Raw genomic sequence first — 26,133 nt, forward strand, 5'->3', positions numbered from 1 at the left:
GTAAGGCTACGAACGTCTTTCACTATTTCAAGGACAGCAAGTTTAGTGGAGATTTGTCACAGTCAATTGAAATGACTCTCAGGGACTTCAATGTCTGTGCTCGCCAGCATCGTCTTAAGCCTCGTCAGAAAGCCGATTTCTTCATTAACGTACTTGCCGATCCAGCCCGTACATTCCTCTTTAACAATGCTACGGACACTATGAGCTTCGAAGAGATGGCGCACATGATGACTCTCGAGTACAACAGCGATGCTCGTTAACTACAAGTTCAAGGGATGCTTGAGACTCTACGCTTGGAAACGCATATGTCAGAGCATGATGTTTCAAACCCGTCTGAGGGTCTCACGCAGATAATTGATCTTCTCGAGCGTCCTACCCCGCAGTGCCAACCGCAGTTTCGTTCCGACGCTAACAAGATAAACTACCTCCGCAAAGCTGTAATGGGATTCTCGTGGGCGATGACCCCAATTGGAAACATCATAACTGCTGAATATACGTTTAACGGTTTTTCACAGCTCTAAGGGAGCATCTTCAAATTGAACGCGAAATTAGGATATCGAATACCTCTGCAGCGGATTCACATTTTCTTAAAGAGGGTACCTATCATCAACAGTATGGGGGACACCCTAAGTTTGTTCAGAAGTATGGTTCTTCTACACGAATGACGTCCAATAATCGAACTCCTCAGGCCTCCGACTTGTTCTCTGAGAGCCGGCGTAAAGGGATCTGTCATCGCTGCAAGCAAAAGTGGAATCCTGGACATCGTTGTCAATAAGGATCCATTCGTAACTATGTCAGAGATCGACTTAAGAACGGTGATGCCGCTGTTCACATCGTATCAGGCCTGGTCCTCCAAATGGAGGGAGACCCGCAAGATGACTCGGTCTCTTCTGACCATGATGAAGAAGACACCAACCAGATGGATGTGGGCTTCTGTGGCACTCAGGATGAACTTGCCGTGTTTGATGACATGGTGAACGCAGAAGAGACTATCGAAACTCGCTTCGTGGATCAAGTTGACAAAGAATGGGTCACCAACACTTTGTCTGCTTCCCTATCTGCGGATAACAGCTCAATGCCGAAGCGTCATTCGGATTTTGGGGCAGGCGACGATCAATAAAGCCTCGGGATCGCCGCCATTGCAAATGGGCCATGACCCATAGAAAGACTCACCCGAGGCGTAAAAAGCCGATATCTATTGAAGCTACGTCTTTACACGTTTCTAAGCTCTCCGAGGATATGAAGCGTATTCGAAGTAGCCGCACTGACACACCAGGTTTCTGTGTGGATATCGGTGCTTCAAAATCCTGTATTGGTCTGAGGGAGCTCAAGTCAGTCTTCTGTCGATTTGGACGTCGTGTCCCTCACCTGAAATGGTCCCCGAACAGTTTCCGATTCGCAGACACGTCTTACAACTCTCTTGGCAAGGCCTCGCTTCCGCTCGCAACACCACCTGGTAAACCACTCATAGTCGTTGAGATGGATGTTGTGAATGCTGACATTCCTGCACTACTTGGTTTGGACGTGCTTGATCGTGAAGCACTTATGGCGGATACGGTAGCCAACAGGTTGACGAGACGTAGCATTGCGCAAACCAACGGTTCCTTGTTTTACTTTGACGAATGGCATGTACCTCTGTTACGTTCCAAGAGCGGTCATGTCTACGTCGAAATGGATTGTTCTTCCTCCGTAATGTTTACAAGATCGCAACTTAGTAAACTGCATAGGCAGTTCTTCCACCCATCTGTAGAAAAGCTCTTCAATCTCTAGAGGAAAGCACGGCCGGAAGAAACTACAGCAGAAACCCTGGGGATCCTTCAAGATCTGTCTAAGCGCTGTGACCCTTGTCAACGTATTCATACTGCTCCTACGCGTTTTAGGGTCTCCTTTGGTCCCGAAAATGCCCGTTTCAATGAACGTGTTCTACTTGACATCGTGACTATTGATAGCAAGCCGGTTCTTCACATCGTAGACGAAGGAACGCGTTTTAGCGCAGCTCGCTTCGTTCCCGACGTATCGACGAACACGATTTGGTCTACCATCTTGGATTGCTGGGCTATGATCTACATTGGCCTTCCGAGTCGCATACATGCAGACCAAGGGACATATTTTGGTGACACCTTTACGCTCTCCGAGCTCTAGCCAACATTAATGTTGATAGCACTGGTGTCGAGGCCCATTCAAGTCTGGGTTTGGGAGAGCGGTACCACCAGCCGTTTCGGCAGGCATTTCGAAAGATAATGGCAGAGCATCCTAAGACCCCGCCTGCAAGGGCGCTTGCAGCCTCCATGAAAGCCATGAATGACACGTTAGGCCCGGAAGGTCTTGTACCATCTGCACTTGTATTCGGAGAGTTCCCGCGTGTGTTTACAAAGTCAGAAACTCCTCCAGAGAGAATCACGTTCAGTGAGAGAGCCTCCATAGCTCAGTCTGCGCGTAAGGAGATGGGGAAGATCATGGCAGAGATGAGAGTCCGCCGAGCGCTGCATCATAGAACGCCATCAGCTGTCGATAGATTCTATCAGCCCGGAGACAAAGTGCTCGTCTGGAGGGAGAAGATTGTCAACCATCGCATAGGCGAGTGACTCGGTCCGTTCACCGTACTAACAACGGATGAATCAAGGAAACTTGTATACGTTCAGGATGCAAGGATTGGTGCTGCTCGACCTTTTAACGCTGTGCAAGTTAAGCAAGCGCTATTTGACGTCGGAGACGACATCAGTAAACCTAGCGCACTCCTTCATGATGGACCTCGGAGGGGCGCTAAGCAAGTTTGGAACGACATCTGTTGAGGCTGAGACTACGACTGATGTTCTCCTGACGGAAATAATCACCCGTGGTGATCCGAGAGCGTCTTCTCCCGAGATGACCGCCGCCAAGAAGGCCGAAAGCAAGAACCTGCTTGAGCATGGTACATTCGAAGTGATACTCAAGGAGGAACTTCCGCCGGACGGAAACATCCTCCCTGGTCGCTTCGTACTTGCCATCAAGTCTACAGACGATGGAAAGATCAAGTACAAAGCCAAACACGTCATCGGTGGCCATCGTGATAAGTACAAAGACTTCATGGTGCATTCTACCTCCACCCTGCAGCCGCAGTCATTAAGACTCCTTCTTGCTCTTGCCGCAGTCTTTGAATTCGACATATGGACTTCAGATGTGAGGCAGGCGTACCTTCACTTCGCTGAACCGTTGGCTAGAGACATTTTCATCCGAAAGCCCGTTCAGGAGTTTGAATTGGATCCGTCACAGTGCTTGAAGCTCCTCAAGCCCCTCTACGGCTTGTACGAGTCGGGAGACTTATGGCATGAGACCTTTGCTAAACACCACCGTGAATAATTAGGAATGAAACATCTTCGTTCCGATCCTGCCCTATACACGCTCATGAAAGATGGGCTGCTCGAAGGACTATCCGGTAGATATGTAGATGATCTAATTCGCGCTGGCGACAAGCACTTCAAGCAGTTATCACAAAAGACGAACGCTCGATTCGAAATGTCGGAGGATCAGACTTTGCTGTGTTCGTTCACTGGTTTCTCGCTGTCAAAGAACGAGAACGGCGAGGCAGTACAAGACCAACACGAATACCTCCAGAAACTGGAACAACTACCGCTCGAGGCTAGCTATTCACAGTTTAGATCGATGCGCATGAAGCTAGCTTGGCTTGCGAATACACGTCCGGACTGCTTGTTTGAGATCTCGAAGCTCGCTCAGGTGACAGAGGAGATGTTCCTGCAGGACTCCAAAAGAACTTTGCAGAGATTGAACAAGGCTGTTGCTTTTGCGATCGATAATCGCATCCCACTGCGAATTGCAAAGCTAAACCAAGAGTCTCTCCGAGTAATAGGTTTCGCCGACGCTTCATTTGCAAATAATGCAGACCTCTCAACACAGCTTGGTCACGTGTACTTCATCGGCGATGACACAAGAGCAGTTGTCCCTATCTCTTTTAAGTCATACAAGTCGCGACGTGTGACCAGGTCCGCCATGGCCGGGGACGTTATCGACTTTAGTGATCTATTCGACGTTGCTGCCGTCCTCGACGCTGAACCCCAGGCATTGACAGGAGTCAAGGTCCCGGTTCAGCTTCTCACGGACAGCAAGAATCATTTCGATGTCATTTCGAAAGGGTCTAGGACTTCCGAGAAGAGAATGATGTTGGACATAGCTGCGGCAAGGGAAGGTTTCCGAGACAAAGTCATATCGGAAATTGGCTTCGTGCGCAGTGCTAGTAATATTGCGGACGGATTGACAAAGCCGATGCAGCAAAGGTCGTTGCAAAACATGATGCTGTCTGGGCGACTTGATGTGACTCCTAAGCAGTGGATTGTCCACAACTAAAGGACAGGAAATGCATTTACTTGGGCGTAACGATCGCGCTGGGACACTAACTTGCGGACTTCGCCGATGCAAAGGGCTGTCGCTGCCTCGCTACCGCACTTACGCAAGAGGCATTCGCTGAGCCGCATCGGAAAGTCTTCTGCGCTGTCAATGACAAGCGTACGGCTTGCATGGACGAAAAGTGTATGGGATACGAGGTTAGGCTGAAATACGTGCACGATGTACACCCTGCTGTCACGGCTCGCTAAGCACGCAAAAGGATTCTCTTTAAACACTTTTGCATCGCATTTTGGGATCTTGCGCACCTCGAATCCGGTTGCCAGTTCGTGAAGAAGAAGAGTCGGCTCACGGATCTTTAGAAAATGAGGGCTTTCCTCAAAACAATACTCGTTCACCGCATTAGCAACTTGACGTCCGGCAACAATATCCAGGGCGTTCGTGATTGCGGCTGTCATGCAGTTACCGTCATTCTGCTTAACAAAAACGTCCCCATACTCAGTGACGAGGTACTGCTGTACTCCACGGGTTCCAGATCGCTACCCAGGGCCGCCAAAGGAGATCGTGCAACCAGGATTCTCCGCTAACCATGTTAAGGCGACGGTCTTGAGCCTCCTGCGAACATAGGTGTGATTATTGCGCTTCTTGCTTGGAATACTGACGCGAGGAACAGGGCGCTGAGTCTTCTTCCTGGCTGCCTCTGTGACCGGGCGAGTAAGCCAGTTCCCCCTTTTGACCGCCACGAGTAGACAAGATAATCGTTTGAGAATTTATTTCGTAGTACGACTCGACCCCGCCATCAATCCGTGCGCTCCCATACCACGTTTTTCTCCGCAGCGTCATGCCATTTGATGCCATTTCGCTATCGCCGCACACGATAGACTCGATATTGAACGTTTCCCCGGTCTCAGCACTCATGCGCTGCGCACGACCCGTGAAATAACCTCGCTTGGGTCTCGGCGTACTCACTTCGTCTGTTGCGAACTTCACACTGCTGCGCGTGATCATCTTACCACGTTCGCCCTCACACTGTACTACACGCACATTAGTTCAAAGGATGCACTATGTTGCCTGAGCGCTAAGGTGAGTCAAGTTCCCCTCACCACATGCCGCACAGCGATCAGGATTCGGAGGGTCGATGGTGTGGACGAGGCGTCCGATCGGAGAGAGTGTCGTTGATATACACTCTGCATGCTGATTTCCGTTCACCGCCGACCGGTACTGTAGACCTAATTTTGAGTAAGTTTTTGCCACGTGCTATTTAATTTATTCAGAATTTAGGATCGAACTGAGCGCGCCGTCGAGCACTCGACGGACACGCTCGTCGTCCCCACATAAGCGGCAAGTGAGGCATGATTAGAGAGAGGGACAGAATAGAAGTCAGAAGTAAACCATCCGCTTGGTCGTCTTCGCTAGCTAAGGTGCTCCGCCTAGTCCTTCTTTCTGCCCCCTCCCCCTCTCTCCTTCCTATTCCTCCTTTTGTCTCCGACCCATCCCGCGCGGGCTCCGCCACACGTTAGCTTGTGCTCACGTGCAGCTTCGCGCGAGCCTGCGAACCGGGTTCAACGACACTACCGCTGTGGCTGTACGAGTAGGATGTGCGGGCTACTTCTCAAGATACGTACAGTACGTAATACTGATGACCCGCAAAGAAAAATCGATGAAATTCTGAAGGCAGAGTCTATGCGGTTCAGATGATTGGTTCACGCTGCATACGAGAAGATCCCCAAACCGAATCGGCGAAGCCGCATGATTTTTGTGGTCCCTCGCCACGAATGAAAGCGTGATGTATGTCGGCACCACATGCCCACGTGTCTGTCCCACGTCATCCACCTTTTGTTTTCTAGTGCTCCTGTCATCTTAATTGCATTTCGGCCTTGCTTGTAGCTTCATGCGATTCCCTTCACCATGGCCAAACAGCCTTAGAGTAGTTAAAGAAGCTCTGGTTTTCATGCAATAATCAATGAACGACACTCCTGCCACCGCTCCGGACACCTCGTTTCGACTTGAAGTTTTCAGCGAGCTGATGCAGTGGAAGAAATGAATTATGCGCTTCCCTTCGCATTACATGCAGTCTCATGCGCCATGCATCCGCCCCGGATACTCATTCTCATTACTGTATGAGAGTGGGTAACCGAGGCGGATGAATGGCACATACAGTATGAGGGTCTCATATAACCGAATAGTGTGTCTTCTCATCTTCTCATCTTCATCTTCCATCTTCTCAAGATTCTTCCCTTCCCCTGCAGTATTGATGCTTCCAACAATCAATTTCTCGTTCAGATGCAGACGCCATGAAACTTGGACCGAAGACCGACAAGTGCTTGACTCTAATTGCAGCACGCAGATCGATTCAAGTGTTTCTGGTAGGAGGCCGTTGTTTAGACCTCGCGTGATTTCAAGGTTTGACGAATAGTAGCATTTGCAGGACTTTCCACCTGCTTTGGAAGGACTAATCTCATGCTTTGTCTTGCAGTTGCATTCTCACTCTTTCCGAAACCCATTGGTCAAAAGATCATGTCAGTCCACAGTCCAAAAAGTTCTTATGGGCCGTTTCCACTGCAATTTCTGACGCGGGGGAATGCCCGTCGGGTTCAAATAGTAATACCAGTGCCATCCACAACTCTTCCATGTACAGTACCAGATATAGCATCCGTATTGTATGTTCTTATTTTCCTCTTCAATGGCAGCTAGCAGGGGGAGGACGTGTGCACGGGGTATGGCTTCCAAGCAGAGATATACATCGTTTGGCGCGTTGTTTTCAAACAAGTTTCCCCGTAATGTAAAGGCTTGTATTGACGTTTTATGCATACTTTCTCAGTAGCAAAAGAACAAACAAGGCTGGGCTTTACAGCTACATGAGGGGAGGAAGCAGCATGCACGGATACTGTATGAGACTGTGTCACATTCTCTCCAGAGAGATAATAATGAGACAGTTTCGGTCACTGTGTGCGCCAGTGTGAGAGTGGCTCACGGTGGGCAGTGTCGTGGACACGTGATGCTTAAAAAGAATTAAAAGTTCGGGTGGAACACGTGGCGCCAATCAGCTATCAACGCACTTCATTCACATCGCGTCCTCCCAAACAAAGCTCAATCTCCCAATAACTCCAAAGGCGCTTGAAATCATCCTCACCTTTGCTCACCCTAACACTTCATCCCGCTACAAGCGTCCCTCCACCCCCTACCCCCCCTTACTTCCTTTCTGCTTAGTTCCATCTCCCTCCTGGGACATAACCCCCTCTCTTTCTCTTCTCCGAAATGACCATATGCAACGCGTGTGGAATATCCCCGGCCCTATGCGGTCCGGCAGAACTCTCCCACCTCTGCCGCACGTGTCGCAATACACGTCCAGACGCACCACAGAAGCGAGTAAACTGCTTCGCTCGTTCACGACATTCTTCGAATCGCACCCGCATTCCTCCCTCCATTCCCCCTCTTACTTCTACGCCCACTGTTCGTACCGAACACTCACAATCAAAAAACGTCCCAGCTCAACTTTCAAAAGACCTACTCACACAGGCCAACTCGAAAAAAGGTAGCTCCACTGCCAACACGTCCTCCCCTTCCTCCTCCTCCTCTTCCGACGCGGACAACCGAACACAAACTGCCTCCCTCACTTCTTTACCCCCTCCTCCAAAACCACTCGCACGAACCATTTCTATAGGCACTGAACTGGTAGAACTCCGAAAGAAAAGGCTTCGGCTTTCATCCCCAGCTCGTCGCCAACTCCCCTTGAGTTGCGGTGAGTTGGATGTCACGATAGAAGACTCCCTGTCCAAAGACTTCAGGGACCATAAACTAACTGACGAATCTCGACTCTATCCTGGCTTCGCAACGCTCACTTCAGACCCTCAAAAGGGGAGGCATTGGCCAGGACGAGATATCGTTCTTGCAGTTCGCAACGCTCTTCTTCTCGGAATGGACCCTGTTTTTGAAACCTCTACTCTTTCAAGGAAACGGCATCGTCTTGCGAATCATATCAATGAGAGGCAAGTCCGTCGTCGAAAGAAATATGAAGCACTTCAAACTATCCCGGCTGAGATGGAAACGACTCACTTGCCGCCAGAACTGCGCAGCTCTTTCAATAACTCTCACAAAAGCCCTGTTGCACAAACTGTTCGCCATTCCCAACACAGCTACGTCCGAACGCAGGCTCCAGACCGCGTGGAACAGCGAAATATTACGATTAAGAGGCCAGCGACAAAGTTAGTTCAAAATCTGCGGTCACTATCGGCGTGGCCTAGAAGTGCACCGAGGGAGAAGCCTTCATCTCGAAAGCCACCTTTGCCGAAGCAACACATCCCTACCTCCAACTATGTCCATCGAGATAACAAAATCCAAACCGGCCGTGCTTCACATCCGGGTGTGATGAGTCGGCCGAGCGCTGGCTTAGCTTTTGATCCAAGTACACCACTACCAGTCGTGCGACCAATTGGTAAACGTCAGGTCCCAAACAAAGAAGCATTTCGGCCAAAACCACAGCAAACGCCGCTAAGTTTGCGTGCGGCTTTCCCACACCAATACCAACGTTCTCGTCCGCAAGAGTTGCAACAAGGACCAAACAACTCACAGTACCGAGCACTGCCCTTAACTTCGTGGCCACAGCCTCGAAACATTCCTCGTTTGAGTAGCTACACCTTTGCCTCTGTTTTCCCGAGGAGAGAGAAGGGCCATGCATCAGGGGGTGCACCTTTCGCACCTCAAACTCCACCCAACGGTATTTTCAACAACCAGGTACGACAAGAGATTGCTGGATGGCGTGATTTAAGACCTTGCAAGCCTCCTCGACCGAAACTCTTTCCGCCCAGTTCAAGTGGCCGCGTGGAGCCTCTTGAAAGACGTCAAATTAACGCACGTCTTTTCTCCCATCAGCAGGATTGGAACAAAAGAGAAATGGGTCGGGGCTCACGACCTAGCCCCTACAGAAGCGATACATCTACTCTGCGGACCTCCGTCATTCCTAATCGAATCCCACAGAGGAAATTAGTCTTTTCGGGACCTACAAATGTGTTACACGGAGGCTCGGAACCTTATCCAAGACCACGGAGGCCACAGAAATCATCTTTGGATACGAAGAGGAAGCAGCTCTTGACACAACGGTTACTGGAGGTCAGGAAGAAGAAAGCTGAGAAAATGGCAGAAGCTAAGCACTGTGTAAAGCGCACTATTCCTGTAAAATCATCTCATAGAATGGGCGAGGTTGAAGCGGGCAGGGCCCGACAAGGAAGTAGCCGTAGAAAAGATGGAAGTTTTCCGCGGGAGAATTTCCGCAATTGCACGCAAAATGATATTCACGGACCGTTTTCGCCAGTTACATCTTCTGGAGAGCGGATGAGAACATCTTTTGTTGAACCGCGCCATAAGTGGAAAGAAAGGCTTTCACGGCAAGTGCCGACTCCCAACCGAAGACAAGGCCCTCAGAATACATCGTCTGATATGCGAAACGATGTCTGCAACCCAGATGCTTTCGTGCTTGCACAAGGCAGTGCTAAGACATCTTTCGCCACGAAGGAAATGGCCTCCACACGTCCGAGCGTTTCTCTACGTAAAAGTTTCGGAAAGGAACGCCCAGTCGGCGAAGCCAAAACCCAAATGGCACGTAGATGGGCTACCTCACGAGATAACGAGAACAAGTTGCAGACTGCTGTGCAGACGTCAGGCGAGAGTGGCCCAAAAGAGCCAGTAGTCGTGGTCGAACGAGATAACCTTTCCCATAGCGCATATGATGTTATATCTGTCAAGTCCCTGCAAGAGCGAAATACTGCGCCGGCATCACTACAAAAGGTACTAACTTCAAAATCAGTCTCGAGAGACGTTAGCAGTGCAATATTCAGCTCACCTTGTAGCGTCAGTTCTCCATCACGATTAATGTCATCGCCGGTCTCTGAAGCTACCCGAAAGAAGACTGCAATGGTAGACTTGGAAGCAACTGCGAACGCAATTCCAGTGCATGATGCGGGCCGCACGCAACAGGACATCATCCGCAACATAGTTTCAGCCCCCGAAAAGAAAAAAACGTTTATTGTTAAAGCATCTTGCAGGTATGGCTGGGCGAACAGTACGCGGCGTCTATCGGTCAGTATGAAAACGGCGTTTCCTGCGTTCAAGACTCGTTTGGGAGACGCATTTGATATGATCAAACCCTTCACAATCACATACCGAGATGAAGAAGGGGATTTCGTCAAAGTATCGAGTGAGGCCGAAATGGCTCATCTGCTCAATATGGCAGGTAGGCATGTGAGACCAGTGCAGGTGAAACTTATTCCACCACACGGACTTTTCAAGACGAGTGAGTAGGCGGTCAACTAAAAAGGGCATTTGTCGAATTCTATATGTGCCGGTTCATGACACAAATCGAAGAAATTATGTCTCCGTACACAAGCGCTTATTTTCAACTGCAAGAACCGCTGACCTCCAGAATCTGATAGGACGAGAGGGTGGTGGTTCGGCGCGACGTCCTGGCATAGCTCAACTAGTTACTAGAATTTGATCATAAGGGTGATTGTGCGACTACGACGAACCCTGGGGTGGCATCTGAAGTAGAGCAGTCCATTTGGCCAGAATTTCACGGTCAGTTTGGAGGCTGCGGAGTCATTCTTGCAGAACCAATCCTGGTTGAGTCCTATTGCACGTCACTGTCTTCAAAGGCACTGTCACATATAATCAATCTGGGAGCGAGGGGAATAGGGGTCAAGAAACGGTGTAAAGACTGTGGGAGAAGATGTGTGACAGTTGCTGATGTCGGAAAGCAGAGTTTCCGCAACGATTCTATTCGGGAATCTCGGTCTTTTTATCAGATTGCTGGTGGTCCTTGCTGGCACCGCCGCATTATTTGCGAAATGATCCAGCCAGTCGCTATGTCTTGAGAGCAGTCATCCCTGAGCTGCTGAGTTTCCGTCTTCAACGTCACGGTTCTTTCGGTTGCCTCGTCAAAAATTACTTACGCAAGACTTCGAGCTGCATGGAATGTATCTGCCGCTTCAATGCTGGCATGTGGATCTTAGATTCAAAGCTGACCCAGCGAAGAGTCCGTGTGTGTAGTCATCTGCAGTACCGAGGAAGACTTACCTGAGCAGGGCCACATCCATCCCTCTCGACAGTGCCGACAGAAATACAGTACTGTAAGAACGCTATAAGCGCTGTGAGTTGCGAAACTCAGAATCGTGATCAGGGGAAAATGTAGATCGTAGATAACAGAAGGAGAGAGCTATAATATCCAAATTCCTCTGCCATAGTTGCAATCGCTCTCTCTATAAAGGCGGCCTTGCTAGAACTGCGGCATATGAAGAAACACATTTTAATGTACTACCCTTGGGTAGTCGTCCACCTATTATATATTGGGCCAGGGATAGGGCTGATTATCACCCGCATCGGGTGTTGCATAGAGCTTTATTGGGGATGGTTTGAGGAAAGCCCTATCAAAGCATAATCTGCATAGACGCACAGGGCGGCGTATTTGTCCATAGCACCACCGTTACATTCTGTTACGGTGGTCGAAGTCGAACTCTGAGCGCACCTTGCTTTCCCTTTGCCAAATCAAACATTGGTCGCATGTCCGAATCTTCGGAGATACCTATCTCATCCCCGTCGTCATCTACGTAGCAGACAGTGAATGCAACACCATCCATGTCAAAAATCTCACACAGCACTTGCTTAAAAGACAAGAATCGCAGCCCGTATGCGACAGATACGAATCGTCGCTGTGTCTGCCACCCGTAGGTACAAGATGCTTTGACTCCGAAGCTCATCGCACGCGAGCGCAGAGCTTCGATGAAAGGACCCGATTTTAGCAAACTTGGCGAGAGGGGAGAATGGATGATTCCATGTGTCCTCAAACCAGACTCTCTGCGGGTGTTCGTGTTCCCTGGAGCACCTTGTGCTTGTCGAGAAGTTGGCACGAACGCTTCGCCAGCTGGACGACCCCGGTTTCGGTCGCCCTGGCTACCGGATTTCTGTAACTGCCCTGATACATCTATATCGCTCTCCGCTGTCGTTACATGCTCCGTGGATTGCCCATTGATCTCCGATACAGCCTTTCTCAAGCGTCTCGGACGCGATGGAGGCGAAGTTGGAGGATTGTTCAGGCCAGAAATGTGCACCACTCTTCCCCGAAGTTTGAGCTGCCTGACTTCCAATCCCAGTTCTTTGGCCGCATCAGATTCGTTCTCCACGACATCGTCATCATCTTCATCGTCATCAATGCTTTCATCCCTGCTCCCAGAGTCATCGTCAGCCTCTTTTTCGCTGTGCAACACATTCTCCAGGTGCTTCTCAGCTTTAACAACAGCTGCCTGGTTCTCTTCACGGGCTCGACCAGCCGCATTGAGTGACGGGTCCCAACTAGGTTCCGTAGATCTTTCCTTAGTGCCCCTTTTCTCCCGATCTGCTCCCCTTATAAGCTTTCTTGGCCTATGCGAGGGCAACGATTCGTGTTCCCGTTTCTTTGCTGTCCTCACCCGAGGCTGGGTCGGAATTCTTTTGTTGTTGTTATTGTTGAAGCCGACGGCCACGACTTTCTCGTACCCTGGGGTTGGCCTAGCTGTGATAATACCTGAGCGTGAACGCCATAGTCGTAACCTGCAATCCGTTAATCGCTTGTAGCAAGTGGCGCATAGTGTCGTTTGGCCATCTGGACCGGGGTATAAGTTGGAGTTGTCATTTCCGCAGGCTACGCAAGCCTCTGCGCTTCCTGAGGAGATGCCTTTGGCAAAAGGGCGTCTGCAGAGGTTCTTCACGACGGGTCTTGCTTCGACGATTGGACTCAGGAAGTCGTCGCGGTTGGGTAAAAACTGCCTCGTGTTGAAACCAAGATGTCGTGCAGGAGTTGACCCTGCCGAGGGTTGGACTGAAACCCCGGATGGAGACATGTGTAAGCGGAGACGACAGTCACGATATGAATTGCTGCAAGGCTTGCACAAGGTTCTGAACCCGTCGGGGCCTGTAAAGCGTGAGCTTGATGGGCCAGGACACGAGCAAGACAGGCACGCCCTGGGCATAGCGTTCCTGACAAAAGGCCTGAAAGAGAAAGCAGCGCCCGTTATTAGCGAAAGGAAATTTGCGGAAGCGGGACAGCTTTGGTTTGGCGTAAAAGGGTGCTTGAAGGAGCCCTGCGCGAGCAGGGCGCTCCTGTTCTGTAGATACTGTGGGAACGATCACCCGAGCTCGTTCGCCCTGACATAGACTAATATCTTTTTTTTTTCTTTAGCGTATGCTCTCCGTGAATCACATCCACATTTTGAAGCCTTCTTTTTCCCCCGACGCACCCGCGCGAGTTTATATAATCTCTGATCCCCTCTGTCTTCGACAACCTTCGATACTCTTGGAGCAACCCGTAAACAGCACATCCCGAAACAACCGCAACTGGAAGCCGAAGCGCTGTTTATGCTGAAGATCAATCAACAGCGCTGATCCCCACTAGATACTGAAACGAAAACCCCTTGCTTGTAACCGGGCCTGGCGCTGCTTCCACTTCCACGAGTGCCGTTTGCCCACTCTGGCATAGAAATCTATGACATCCTAATGTGAGGTCAAGAACGCGTTTCTGTACAGTATCCCCTGCACATCCTCATACTTCATTGATGTCCTCTGGTGGCGCTTCAAACGCAGTCTTATACTGTTATATCCGACACCGCATTCTTCCTTTCCGCTTTCGTCGCTGATCTCCGCCCGGAAGGCCTCCGGATGGCAACCACCCCCTCACATATTGGGCTTGGCGAGATGCACACAAAGAGTACACATGAATTACGTTAAGTACTTTACTCCAGAAACAGGAGCTGAACATGGCTATCTCAGCGCTAGACAGGATGAATCATAACCATTACGGCGATGTAGCTAATGCTTTCGCGAGGTCATCAGTGCTGGTGTGGCTGCGTAAAGTAGCAAAAACAATTAGGATGGGGTGTGGGTTGGGGGCAAATGATGCCGTAGCGGTCCCATTGGTGACAGCTGAACTCGGGGTCACCAGTTTACACGTCAGAGAAGCGGACAGTCCAGACCTGATAGTGCTACCAGGAGGCGCGGCGCTCGTGAATGGTAACAAAAACGGTTCGAGGACGGGATGCATCGATCAAAGTTGGCTGATCAAAGGATTTAGAGAAACGCTATGAGTGTGGTTATAAACAAATCATCAACTGAGCACTGCAGAATTCTAGCTATGGCAAAGTACAACTGTTCTGTAACTATTGCGACACACATGAGAATGCTTTCAAAGAGAAAAGTTGGGATTTTGAGAGGAGCAAGTACACATGCTTTTGCGACCGAAATGCGCCAGTGGGATGTCGGTCTGGTGCTATCGATTCGAGGTACAGGGGCGCAGAATGCTACAGTAGCTATGCTCGCCTCTCTACTGTCTTGATAACTTGCCCAATCTCTAATTCTCATGCAACGCGACTACAACACACGCGACACATTGACTGACACGTCGACATTTTACATCATGATGAACGCTGATATTCACAGGGAGCGCGGGACCGAAATTGTCACGCGACGAGCCGTATTCGTAGAGGAATCAAGGAAACAGGGTCTGCAGCCTCAAACAGCTTGTATAGCTTTTCGTTAGAAGCAACTCTCACAAACCGGTCCTCATCATCCTGATACGTAACCGAAAAAAGAAAGCCTCGTTTGAAGCCAAACACAGCCCGGATCTCTCTCTTAAACTGCTCGAGCAACACGTCAGCACGGATGCGAAACCTTCGTATGTCGCCGCTCCATTCGACCTTGACATAAACGCCGTCGCCTTCGCCCAACCCTACGGATAACGAGCGAGGAACGCGACGTTGCTCATTGCTCAACGTGTAGCCCTCCGGGGACGGCAATGAATAGTTACCCGAGATGCTGCGTGGCTTCTTTCGAGGTGGTGTCCGCGGGGGTGGCGTTCGAGAGGGCACACGCCTGCGCTTGCGGATCTTCGTCTGGACATTACGCAATGCATGTTCGTTGGACAGCAGGGCTTGATCTTCCGGGGAATCGGTGAGCGGGGTGACGATAGGTCGGCTCAAATCACGTCGCGCTTTACCGCTGCTCGATGAGGGCCGGAGCCTGAAGCTGGTGATGCGCATGGGACATGAGCCTTCGGTCCTGTTGATAGACAAAGAGCCATAGATATTTTGAAACAGGGGCAAGATGCCCGCGGAGTACATGCCATAGCAAGGGGTGCAGAGGGTCAAACGGCCGTCGGGGGAGCAGCCCCACTGGTTGCCAGGCGGCTGTGTGGCACCACAGATGGCGCGGATGCACTCGTGTTGACCAGAAGGGCGAGCGGTGGCGGGGGAAAGGACAGGGAGGTTGGGTGGTGGGGAATGAGAGTTTGTTGAGTTGTCGTCGAAGGTTTCCTTTTGAGGAGCTGGTTGGTAGCTTGTGTAGAGAGACGGGTCCTCGTCGTCAGGCTGCGATGGGAGATGAGCACGAGGTTCGTCGTCGGTGTCTGGGGCCGGTTCTTGGTCGGAGTTCTCGTACATGGGCTCGACGTGGACGACTTCGGTGTCGTGGTGGGGCTCTTCTTGGGGAGAATAGGAGTGGGGTTGATCGTGGTCGTAGTACTGGTCGTATTTTACGTGTTCGACTTCGTCGGCAGGATGTTGCTCCTTGTCTTGTTGGTGGGCGTACTGAAAGTCATCGTCTTCGGGAGGGAGGGTGGGAGGTTGGAGCGGAGGATCGTGTTCGTCATCCGGGTCAGTTTGCATAGTAGGTTGGTCATCGTCGTGGATGTCGTCGTGATGTTGCTGGTCGACGTGGACAGCGGCATAGGTTTGGTCATCAGCATATATGTCTTGGTTGATATCGTGTTCCCGTTCGAGTATGACCTGAGCCATCAGGGGCGAAAATGTCGTAACGATACGGTGACGGTGAGCGGCGATGCAGTTTGGAAACGGATGAGTGTGATCGGAAGATGACGCGACGGGGCATGAGATTCTTGATGGTAGAAGTTGGGATGTATGAGCCAAGAGGTGAGCGATGAGGGAGAAGGGCTGAGAGAGCGGGAGATAATGATACCCAATCGTACTGCTGTAGAAGCAAGACGGGTTGGAAAAGGCGCTAAGGATAGTTAAAGAAGCGCACGCAGTTCAAAATTTTTTTCTCTAAAACTAAGTTTTTGAAGCTGAATCACGTTCCATCTCCCGCGAAAACATCCCCACCCCCATTGGATCCCAAAGCCCGACCTCCGGATCTTGGCGCATCTAATTGACTCACGGTGCAATTGAGGAATGCGTATAACCTCTCATGCACTCCAGTTGCGCGTGTACACGTGTTTCCAAATATTGTCCCGATGAGATCTCTGGAGATCAAAGCAGCCCTATTCTGGCCAAGTGTGGTGGTGTCATGATTTGTAGTGTCTATCGGACCGTTAGTCCTCAAATGAGGACAAAACTTGTTCTTTTATTTTATTTTCTAGACAAGCAAATTCGCTATTTCACTTCTATTTTTTGAAACAAGAAGGCCACCGCCACAGGTAAAGCATTTGCTTTGTCGATTCTAGTGAAAACCAACTCGTTGCTGCATTTAATAAACCCGCAAGTAAAATAACTTCGAAACCAAAAACGCCATTTAAAAAAGGCAACTTGACTTGGTACTCAATCTGCATTATATTCTTAAGCTTTCTGCGTATCCAAAGCTGTGATCCCGGTGTTCTGCAAGATGCTATTGCTAAAAACAAACACGGTAAGGAAATAGTGCTCAAGGTAGCTTTTTGAATGTTCAATTTAATTTATATATTTTTGCAAAAAAAGAGCCGTCCTCATATGGGAAGAAGCCCCGGTCGGATAGACACTAGATGACTGACCTCTCAACTGACATACTCAACTTGCGCTTCCTCAAAAGAAGGAGAAAGATATTTTCACTGTCGCAGTTGACTTTTACGTTGCGAAGGGACAGAGTTGGTGAGATCGGCAGGTTTTTTCCAGCCAACTTTAGAATGCCTAAAGAAGACGCCTTTTTAAACCAACCTCAAAATGCTATTTGTTGATATCTTCGCAACCAAAACGCCTGTTTAAAATGTCAACCGGGTCTTGAAGCTTTATTAGATTCTTAGTATTTCGGTGTATTCAGAACTGCTGTCTCAACGTTTTGCAAGACGTTATTGTCGAGGGTTATACGTTAAAGAAATGGTGTCCAAACTGACTTTATAAAGTTTCGATTTAATGTATATATTTTGCAAAAATAGCGGGCCTCATATGAGACAAATCGCTTGTGGTCTCCTCCCCTCTCTATACATACAATAGACCCGCTCTTGTGATGGGTCAAATAAATTTAGAATGACCAGTGCTTGATCTCCACTTGTCATGATGGCGCATTAGATCCAACTGAATAGACTCACACCGAGGGAGATGCCGTAAGGCGTGCGACGCAAAGCTTCTCTGCAGTTGTTGCCCTCTCTGATAAAGTCAATCTATGACTGATGAAAACTAGCGCTTCGTGGTTAGTTTAACACCTAAGTGTTGAGCGAAAGTGCTGCATTTCGATGCATACAAATATTAAATGTAGACCAGGCGACAGTGAAGTAAGCATTTTTAAACGTAGTGTATGATAGTGTTATTTGTGGTTTCTGTTAAGGGCATCGAGAAGTGCCCAGAGGTTGGATGCTATGGTCACTTGGCTTTGAAGACATACAGGGGCCATGATGGGATGCTCTACTCTGACAACCTCGAAACTTTCGGTGTATCAATTGGTGATGATGATCCGATACCGGTTTTACTGAGGCCGGTGGCAAAACACAAAATTTTACAGTTCGAACTCTGTTCGAATTCCGACCTCCAAATTGAGGGGGAACCCTCCATTCCACACCCACCCATTAGGATACCCCAACTCCCTCTAAATCACCCACATACCGCATAAAGCCATTTTTTGGCTATTTAAACTCTTGATTTTATTATTGCTTTGACATTTTCCGAATTGTGCCTTGATATGAAAAAATACTTTATTAAAAAGAGAGAGGCATGCCAAGCCATTTTGTGCATGTCCCCTCTTACACAACTTGCTATTAGCAGAGCAAGTATTGACGCAGCTTGAGAATGCAAAGAAGCTTGCGGAGTGCTGGAGAGTCTGATCATCCCGGACTTAGGAACGGGTCTCAGGGCCGTTTGAGAGAGTGCTCTATTTTCTCTCCTGTTCATACGCGTCGTGACATGCCACCCAATTGGCCAACCTCGATATCCAATCATAAACGCTAAGGGCGTTCACAGCACGAAACCGCAAAACAGCTGATACTGTACAGCAATATACGCTGCAGTGATCCTTTTGTAAAGTGACATTTCCTCGGCAGCAAGGATACATGTGAGTTCATATGATTGCCTCTATACCGTAGTAACCAGTGTTGGGCGGGCATGGTGTCTACCCCTTGCCTCGAGGGGCAAGGGACAAGGGTAGGGCATATCGTTGACCTTGCTGCGGCAGCAAGGGGCAAGCTTGACTTGACACTTGCCCTCTGACAAGGGTCAAGGCCCCTTGCTGCGGGCAAGGGCATGCCCTGTGGGGCAACCAAAAAGGCATGGGGCTCAACAAGGGTCCAAGGAAAGGGGCAAGGGGCTCAAAAAATGGGCAAGGCGCAAGGCATGGACCTTTCGTCGGTTTGTACTAGGGCTAACAATAAGATTGGATATTGGAACAAATGAACCATCGTTGAAGGGAGTCGGGTCGCGGTTGGTCATGGTCGTGGTAGTCAAAGGAAAGTACTCTCATTATCTACATCGATATCCTTGATCTCATTCAATTCCTCCTCCAACTTACCTCTAACCCTAAAACCCCTAAAGCCCTCTCCGGGTGCGTTCGGAGCAAATACTTTCCTTACAGCCTCTGGTTGTAGGTTGCCCGCATATTGCGTGAATAATCAGCTTGCAATACACACACCGATGAGATCCGCCAACGATTTGTGCTCCATTGAGACAGCATTGTGAATCGCAGCAGTCAAAAGTAGACATTGGACCGCAGAGATTGATACTGATGAGGGGAGATCGAGCGTGAAGCAGTATGGGCTGAGGCGATACTTTGACACTCGCCGTCTCGATACTTTGAGTGAGTATCCTACAGTATGAATAAGGGATGGGGCAAGGGGTGGGGCAAGGGTAAAATTTTTTATACATGCCCCGCGTACAAGGGAAATGCAACAGACCATGCTGCTCGTACAAGGGTCAAGCTTCGCCCTTGCCCTTGCCCGCGGGGCAAGGGGTCAAGGGTCAAGCATGCCCGCCCAACACTGGTAGTAACCCGTACGTTTCTTCTTTCATTTCGGCATGCACGACTGTTTCCAACAAGACATGTTGGCAACAGTGGCATCGAGGACAACAGTGGCCCTTCTTTGAGTTGATCCAGGATAATAGACAGCTTTCCATGTGCCATCAGAGTGCGTTGCCTTTTTGCATCCAGACCTCGTCAAAATCGTGCAACTGTGGAGATTGTCCTTTTCATGACAATCAGCCGGCTCTCTTATCAGATTGATTCGCTCCGGATAAAGCGGACTTCAGAGAATTTGTCGGCCCGACGAAAAGTGTTAACGTCTGCAACGTACAGTATTATCACCTATACTGGCAGACGGAGGACCCTTCAAAAGCACAGCTTCGAGCTCGATCTGTCTCCGCACAGTGTCAACATCATGAGGTGAGATGTTCACTTACAAGTTTGAAATAGATAGCCTTTATTCTCGTTCTGCAAAGACCATATCTGTATCGCAGCACTGTTATCCGATGAAAAAAGGCACGCCTCGTCAGGCCTGCAATTCTTCATCCCGCACCTCCAACAAGTGGCAATATGGTGCCCGTTTCTCCTCCACAACGTGACCTACTGTACCTCGGCAACGTGTGGATCGACCTAGCGGATTGGAACATACATTCGCATCGGGTCAGCATCATTAACAGCACTGCCCACCCTAGTCATGACCTGTGGGACTTTTTTGTGCAACTGGGTGCGCACGCAAAGATAATCTAATATTAACCCTCGCAATGGTACCATCCCCATGTTGTTGGATGCGTAGCAAAGCAGTGCAAATGGTATTCGGAGAGGGGCCAGACAATCTTCCAATGAGTCGAAACAGATACTTCAATTCTCTAGAAAGGCAGCGATGTTTAGCAACGATGCCTGCGGAGGCACCACGTGAATGATCTTTTCTCCTGTGCCGTCTGACTTTCACTGCACAAGCCTACACTAGTAGGCCCATGTCGTGGTAAGAGTGAACTCTTTCGTGGGATGAGACCCGAAACAATCCCTTTCCCGATTCAGTGTATCAGTTTTGTCTTTGAATGTGAAACCCTTGTTATGTTTGTAGACGGAATTTAGAACCCGCGATGCTTTAAACAGCCTTGAAATACATAGTGGGCTTCATTCCTCAAACAAGCTTCTAGACGAAGGATTTCCTGGCTACCCCCTCCGGTCCACACATCGTCCACTTTGCGTATATATGCAGGAGGTGAAACTCCCGCTTGCATCTTCTTCATTCGTCTCACTCAAGCGCACGGCATCGTCTCAGAAGAATCGGCAGTTAAACTCGCTCAACCGGAGGTCGCTCTCGTCATCGACAGAACAATCACAGTAAAGGCAAGATGAAGACTTTCCTCACTATGCTCATGTTATCCTGTGTACTTTCTTCTGCTTTGGGGAATACGCTGGGAACTGCTACTGGCTGCTCTACAGCGATCGCTGCTGGGCTGACCAACCAGCTCATTGCAGAGTTGAACGCGCTAGGCACTTCATTCTCGCCTCTCGATGACACGGCGCGATTCATCTGCACGTCGCCTTGCGTGCCGGCGCTGCAGACGGCGGCGCGGGACTCGTTGGCGTCTGCAACGGCATCGGTGGGAGACTTTATAACCCTCAACTCTGCATATCGCAGCAGCGCGCAGCAATACTTGCTGTACAGGTGGTGGCTCAATGGACAGTGCGACATTCCGCTGGCCGACCCTCCAGGCACCTCGCGGCACGAGGATGGGCTCGCTGTGGATACAAACTTTTACGATTTCTGGAACTCAGTGCTGCCCAGCTACGGATGGGTGTGGGCTGGATCTGCAGACGTGTTCCACTTCCGGTATGCTGGGGCCGGGGCCATGGAAGGGGTTTCGGCTCAGAGTCTGTTGGCATTCCAGAGGCTGTGGAATCGGAACAACCCTTCCGATCCGATCACTGAGGATGGCATTTACGGAGATAATACGGCAGCTAGGCTTTTCAATGCGCCGGTCGACGGTTGGTAGGGAGTTTACGCAGTGAGCGTGTAGGGGTATGTTTCTGTTTGCAGGATTCTGGCTGTTCAGTTACAGTATTTTCCGTTGTTTTGCTTACGTATAGATACAGTCGCATGAGTCGCGCACGTATGTAGACGTAGTTGCGTCAAGAGACAGCATAAAAGGCAGCATGGCCCAGGCGAGAAACACTTGCCAAGAGGAGAAGTCGCAATTATGGTAGGTTGACTGAGGACTCTGAGATATCACGCGGAAAAGGTGCACTGGCAATAGAAGTTGAGTCGGAGGATGAGGCCGTTTTCCGGGACAAATGCGGCGTTTCAATCGAGATTGCATCTGTGCTCACCGGATATCTGCCCCTCCAATCACAGCCTGCTGTTGTCCACGTGTGCACAGCCCCTTTTCGCACTTGGTCGACGAAGCCCTGAGGGTTATGCAGCGATGTGCTCTCCACCCAGCTCCGCCGAAAGCCTTATCAATGCCCCGGCCCCGTCCGCCTGCTCCCTCCCCTGTCCGTTCCCTTCCCCACCCCCTCCCCCTCTCCACCGCCTCCCATCCTGCCACAATGGCATTCATCGGCACTCCCCTGCTTCCGGCTCGCCCGTCCTATGCTACGCGACCTGCCTTGGCCCCTCGTCGCGGCTTACACCACCGCACGCGTCCCGCGCGCCTGGCGCGCAACACCATTTCGGCCAATGCCCGCGAAGTCACGGACGCCGAGCTCGAGGTCGCCCTTCAAGCGAACGAGCGCCCTTTGGTTGTTGATTGCTACGCAGGTTCGTCAGTCACTTATCTCTCTCTTGCTTCCCGGCCCTTTCATTCACCTCCTCGCCTGTTATTTGCAATCACTGCTCACACATGACACCCACAACCGCATGTTCTAAACTGCGTCCCAGATTGGTGCGGCCCATGTCGCTTTCTCGTGCCGCACCTGGATGAGATCGCGACCAATTACGCTGATCGCGTCGACGTGCTCAAGCTCAACACAGAAAAGTACCCCGAGCTGGCCTCCGCGCTGCTCATCCGTGGGTAAGTTAAGAGGGCAAACACTGCGAGCCTTTGCTCGCACCAATACTACCGCACCGTTTGCCATTTTTGAATTTTTTTGTTTGCTAACTCTTCGCTACAATTTGTCCGCGCCGAAATGTCAACAGCCTCCCAACCCTCTTCTTCATCCGCGAGGGCAAGCTGCAATACCGTATGGAAGGAGCGCTGGAAGCCCCTAAGCTCCGTGAGTTAATCGAGTACACCCTCTTCGACGGCCCTGCGCCTGCGTCAGCCAACTTAACTCCCGACCTGGAAGATGCTGATAAAAACTAGCTTGCGACCGGCACCTCTCTCATCCTATCTGTACAAAAATCTCCAAGACATTTATAACCCCTTCAGCTGCGACATCAAGTCTTCCAGATCTGCCCCGGTGTCCTTGACACGCTCATCCTCATCTGCCTCCTCTACCGTCCTCTCCTCGTAGGCGTACTCCAGACCCTTTGCTACCGCCGCTTGCTTACTCTTTGCAGCTACTGGCGGGTCCCCGGCCGCGTCGTCAACGACGGAGATGCCCCACTCGTTGTCCGGGTGCATCTCCTCTTCTTTCTCGGGCGCTTGTTCCTCGACAACGTGAAGTTTTCTCCGCGCCTCTTCCTTGGCCATGCGCTCCCTCTCCTCCGCCTGCCGCTTTACGCACCACGAGTCGTCGCACGCAGGGTTGGGTTTGAGCGTCATAGTGGGGAAAAAGTCCTTCATCGCCGAGTACCCTAAGTAGTCGGACACATGCCCGAAGCCGAGTAGGCGCTTCAGGGTGGCCTGGATGAGCATCCCCGCGACAATGCCCATGGTGGTAGGCAGGGACGCCGCGCACACGCCCTCGCGCTTGAGAGTTTTCTCGTCGATGTCCGAGGCCACGACGAGCGGCGGGGCGCAAGAAAAGCAGGCCAGGCGGCCCGGGACGATGAGCTGTATGTGACCCGAGACGGCGTCCTCGCTGACACCGCTCTCGATCCATGTTTGCGAGAGCTCGTTGCACGCGGCGTTGATGGTGTTGCGGGCGGCGAAATTGTCGACGCAGGAGAGGACGAGGTCGACGGGGGAGTCTGCGAGACCGCCCGTAGATAAGAGGTTGAGAAAGTGGTCAAAGTTGTCGAGGGACGTGATGTCGTAGTTGTGGGCGTCGAAGACGACGTCCGGGTTGATGTTGCGCAGTGTTTGGGTGGCGGCGGACACTTTGGACAGGCCGGATTGCTCCGGGCGGAAGAAGAGGCGGTTCATGTTCGCCAGCTCGACCTTGTCGTAGTCGAAGAGGATGAGCTTGCCGATGCCGCAGCGCGTGAGCATCTCGGCGGCGACTGAGCCCACGCCGCCTACGCCCACGACGGCGACCGTGAGCGAGCGGATGCGCTCGTAGTTGGACACGATGCCCATGCGTTTGAGAGCCATGAGGCGCGAGTACGGGTTATCGGAGACGACTTCGCTGCTCATTGCCGGGGCGGCGGGGCCGTTGCGGGCCGTGGGGATGGGGGCGGGAGTGGGGACAGGGAGATTGTGCAGGGCATGGCGGATTCGGATTTTCTGTAGGGTGCGGGATCAAGCGGTGAATTGGTTGGATGGGGTTTAGTGGGACGAAAGCGGGGGGGGCGGTAGGAAGTGAAAGTTAGTTTATCTGGAGTGTCTGTAGTCGTTTCTCACAAGCAGTAGGGAAAACATACCTGATCGGGAGAAAGAGAAGCTTTGGTCAGCAGAGCGTCTGCATCAGCGAGAAATGAGTCCATTGCTCTTTTTGGTTGTTGCAGTCGTCGTCGATGGGGTTGGTGATGGTGACGGAAAGCAGGATGACGGGAAGAGTGGGAGAGGTGGACGGCGAGGCGATGTCACCTGGGGGCAAGCGTAGCAGTGATAATGGCGGCGGGATTACATGCCCTGCTGTGTTTATCAATCATCTTCGCCTATGATAATTGCAGCCAATCAATGGCTGGATCAAGGAGTGCTGACGAGGCGCTCTCTATGCGCAGCGCAGAATTGGCATGTTGACGTCACGCTGACATTCTTCTTCTCTTTGAAGAACAAGATGCTCCGGTCTTCTTCCAGACCGTAACATCAAGCACTTTGGCCATCATCAGTATGCCGTACTGAACACTAGTTTACAAGAGGCACCAAAAGAAAAGATCAGATAAACAATTCCCAACCACTCCTATTCCGCAATCCTCAACATGAGCGCCTCTTCCCCGTCAACAGCGACCCTCTCCAACCGAACCAGCAGCTCCCTAGCGCCCTTGGGAAACCTCGTATACCTCGGCCAGCTACTGAGCACCTTCTTAGCCGCGAGTTCCTCCGCCATCTGAATCCACTGCCCGAGCTCCCTGGACACGATGCGCATGCGCAAGCTAAAGAACGCCTCGCACAGCACCATAGCCAGCACGGAGCCAATCATAGTAACGACGACGTATCTTGACACGTTAGAAGATCGCACCTGTGTGACGCGCGCTTCCACGAGCAGCGGCGGGTGTTCAAACCCGGAGGGGTGGCCCAACCCCGCGACTCTGACGAGCGACGACAGCGCGAGCTTTTCCCCGACCCGCATCCCCGACCCGCGCGCGCGGTTGAACGACACGGCGTTGAGCAGGCAGTGTCCCATGTCGGCCCACAGTCGGTCCGGGCGCGGCAGCGGGACGCGGCGGCCCTCCACAGGCACCGAGCCGGTCATGACGCGGTTGTTGTCCACGCTCCAGTAGTGCACGGTGGCGTGCCCCGCGGTAAGCGTGAAGAAGTCGGCGTGGGGCGAGAGGTCGGGGCCGGCGACGGTAAAGCCGAACACCCCGGAGGCGCACACTTTCAGCGAGATACTGTAGTTGAAGTCGGACGCGCACCAAACGCTGCAGCGGTCGTCTGGGGCCGGCGCGGCGACTTGGCGCAGCACGACGACGGGGTTGCGCGTGACGTAGACGCGGCTCTCGAGGTCGTTTTGCGGATGACCGGGGCGTGCGGGGTTGGGGCTGCTGTGGTGCGGTTTGCGTCCGGCGTGTGCGAAGCGAGTGTAGAAGGCGGTGGGTTTGCGCGGGACGGCCCATGCGCCGTCTGGGAGGCGGTAGGCGACCTCTCGATACGCGGTGTCCGGGGTGGCGCTGGAGGCGAGGACGAGGCCGGAGGTGTAGTAGCTGGAGCGGTTGAAGCCGCCGCCGAAGCTTGCGAGCTCGACAGTGGAGAGACTTTGGGTGGTTTGGCGAATGTCGTTGCGACCGGTGGCGAGCGTGCCCAGTAGGACCTCCGGGGTGTTAACGAAGAAGAGAGTGATGAAGCCGCCGACGAAGATGTAAGGCCAGGAGAAGGAGCGGCCCGTGCGCGTGTCCATCTCGATAATGGAGCAGGTGATGAGGTCGAGCGGGACGCGGACGTGGGTGGCGAGCAGGCCGATGAGGTTGACGAAAGCGTCGTTGAGGGCGACCAGGCCCCGGGCGAGGACCTGGCCCGCAATGGGGAGGACGATGCTTAGCGGGAGGAAGTGGGAGCCTAGGAGGTAGTACACGACGAAGAAGAGGGTGGAGAGAAGGCTGAGCAGTGTGCTGAGCTTGAACTCGCAGCGTGGACGCGGGGCGGAGGGGGTGGTGTCGGCAGGCATTGCGAGGTGGGGGGACTTCCGCGAGGT

The 26,133-nt window shown here is 51.5% G+C and overlaps 7 protein-coding genes; 4 read left to right on the plus strand and 3 right to left on the minus strand.

The window, feature by feature from the left end:
* Positions 1-7,596: 7,596 nt before the first annotated feature.
* Positions 7,597-10,635, plus strand: CHC_T00001645001 (hypothetical protein). Its single transcript, XM_005712448.1, has one exon. The coding sequence runs from the start codon at positions 7,597-7,599 to the stop codon at positions 10,633-10,635; it is 3,039 nt and encodes a 1,012-aa protein (XP_005712505.1).
* Positions 10,636-11,619: 984 nt separating this feature from the next.
* CHC_T00001646001 (hypothetical protein) lies at positions 11,620-13,334 on the minus strand. XM_005712449.1 is given in 2 exon segments: positions 11,620-11,822; positions 11,823-13,334. The coding sequence occupies 1 exon segment, from the start codon at positions 13,332-13,334 to the stop codon at positions 11,823-11,825; it is 1,512 nt and encodes a 503-aa protein (XP_005712506.1). The 3' UTR covers positions 11,620-11,822.
* Positions 13,335-14,716: 1,382 nt separating this feature from the next.
* On the plus strand, positions 14,717-14,896 carry CHC_T00001647001 (hypothetical protein). The gene has a single exon (XM_005712450.1). It carries the CDS (start codon positions 14,717-14,719, stop codon positions 14,894-14,896), a length of 180 nt encoding a protein of 59 aa, XP_005712507.1.
* Positions 14,897-15,911: 1,015 nt separating this feature from the next.
* On the plus strand, positions 15,912-16,229 carry CHC_T00001648001 (hypothetical protein). The gene has a single exon (XM_005712451.1). It carries the CDS (start codon positions 15,912-15,914, stop codon positions 16,227-16,229), a length of 318 nt encoding a protein of 105 aa, XP_005712508.1.
* A 3,181-nt stretch (positions 16,230-19,410) lies between these two features.
* Positions 19,411-19,767, plus strand: CHC_T00001649001 (hypothetical protein). The gene has a single exon (XM_005712452.1). The coding sequence runs from the start codon at positions 19,411-19,413 to the stop codon at positions 19,765-19,767; it is 357 nt and encodes a 118-aa protein (XP_005712509.1).
* Positions 19,768-22,587: 2,820 nt separating this feature from the next.
* On the minus strand, positions 22,588-24,324 carry CHC_T00001650001 (hypothetical protein). XM_005712453.1 is given in 5 exon segments: positions 22,588-22,868; positions 22,869-23,090; positions 23,115-24,062; positions 24,200-24,262; positions 24,263-24,324. 3 exon segments carry the CDS (start codon positions 24,260-24,262, stop codon positions 22,869-22,871), a joined length of 1,233 nt encoding a protein of 410 aa, XP_005712510.1. The 5' UTR covers positions 24,263-24,324; the 3' UTR covers positions 22,588-22,868.
* A 271-nt stretch (positions 24,325-24,595) lies between these two features.
* Positions 24,596-24,921, minus strand: CHC_T00001651001 (hypothetical protein). XM_005712454.1 is given in 2 exon segments: positions 24,596-24,681; positions 24,682-24,921. The coding sequence occupies 1 exon segment, from the start codon at positions 24,919-24,921 to the stop codon at positions 24,682-24,684; it is 240 nt and encodes a 79-aa protein (XP_005712511.1). The 3' UTR covers positions 24,596-24,681.
* Between the last annotated feature and the right edge of the window lie 1,212 nt (positions 24,922-26,133).

This window comes from Chondrus crispus, genomic scaffold (genome assembly GCF_000350225.1).
Source record: "Chondrus crispus Stackhouse genomic scaffold, scaffold_107, whole genome shotgun sequence".
NCBI lineage: Eukaryota > Rhodophyta > Florideophyceae > Gigartinales > Gigartinaceae > Chondrus > Chondrus crispus.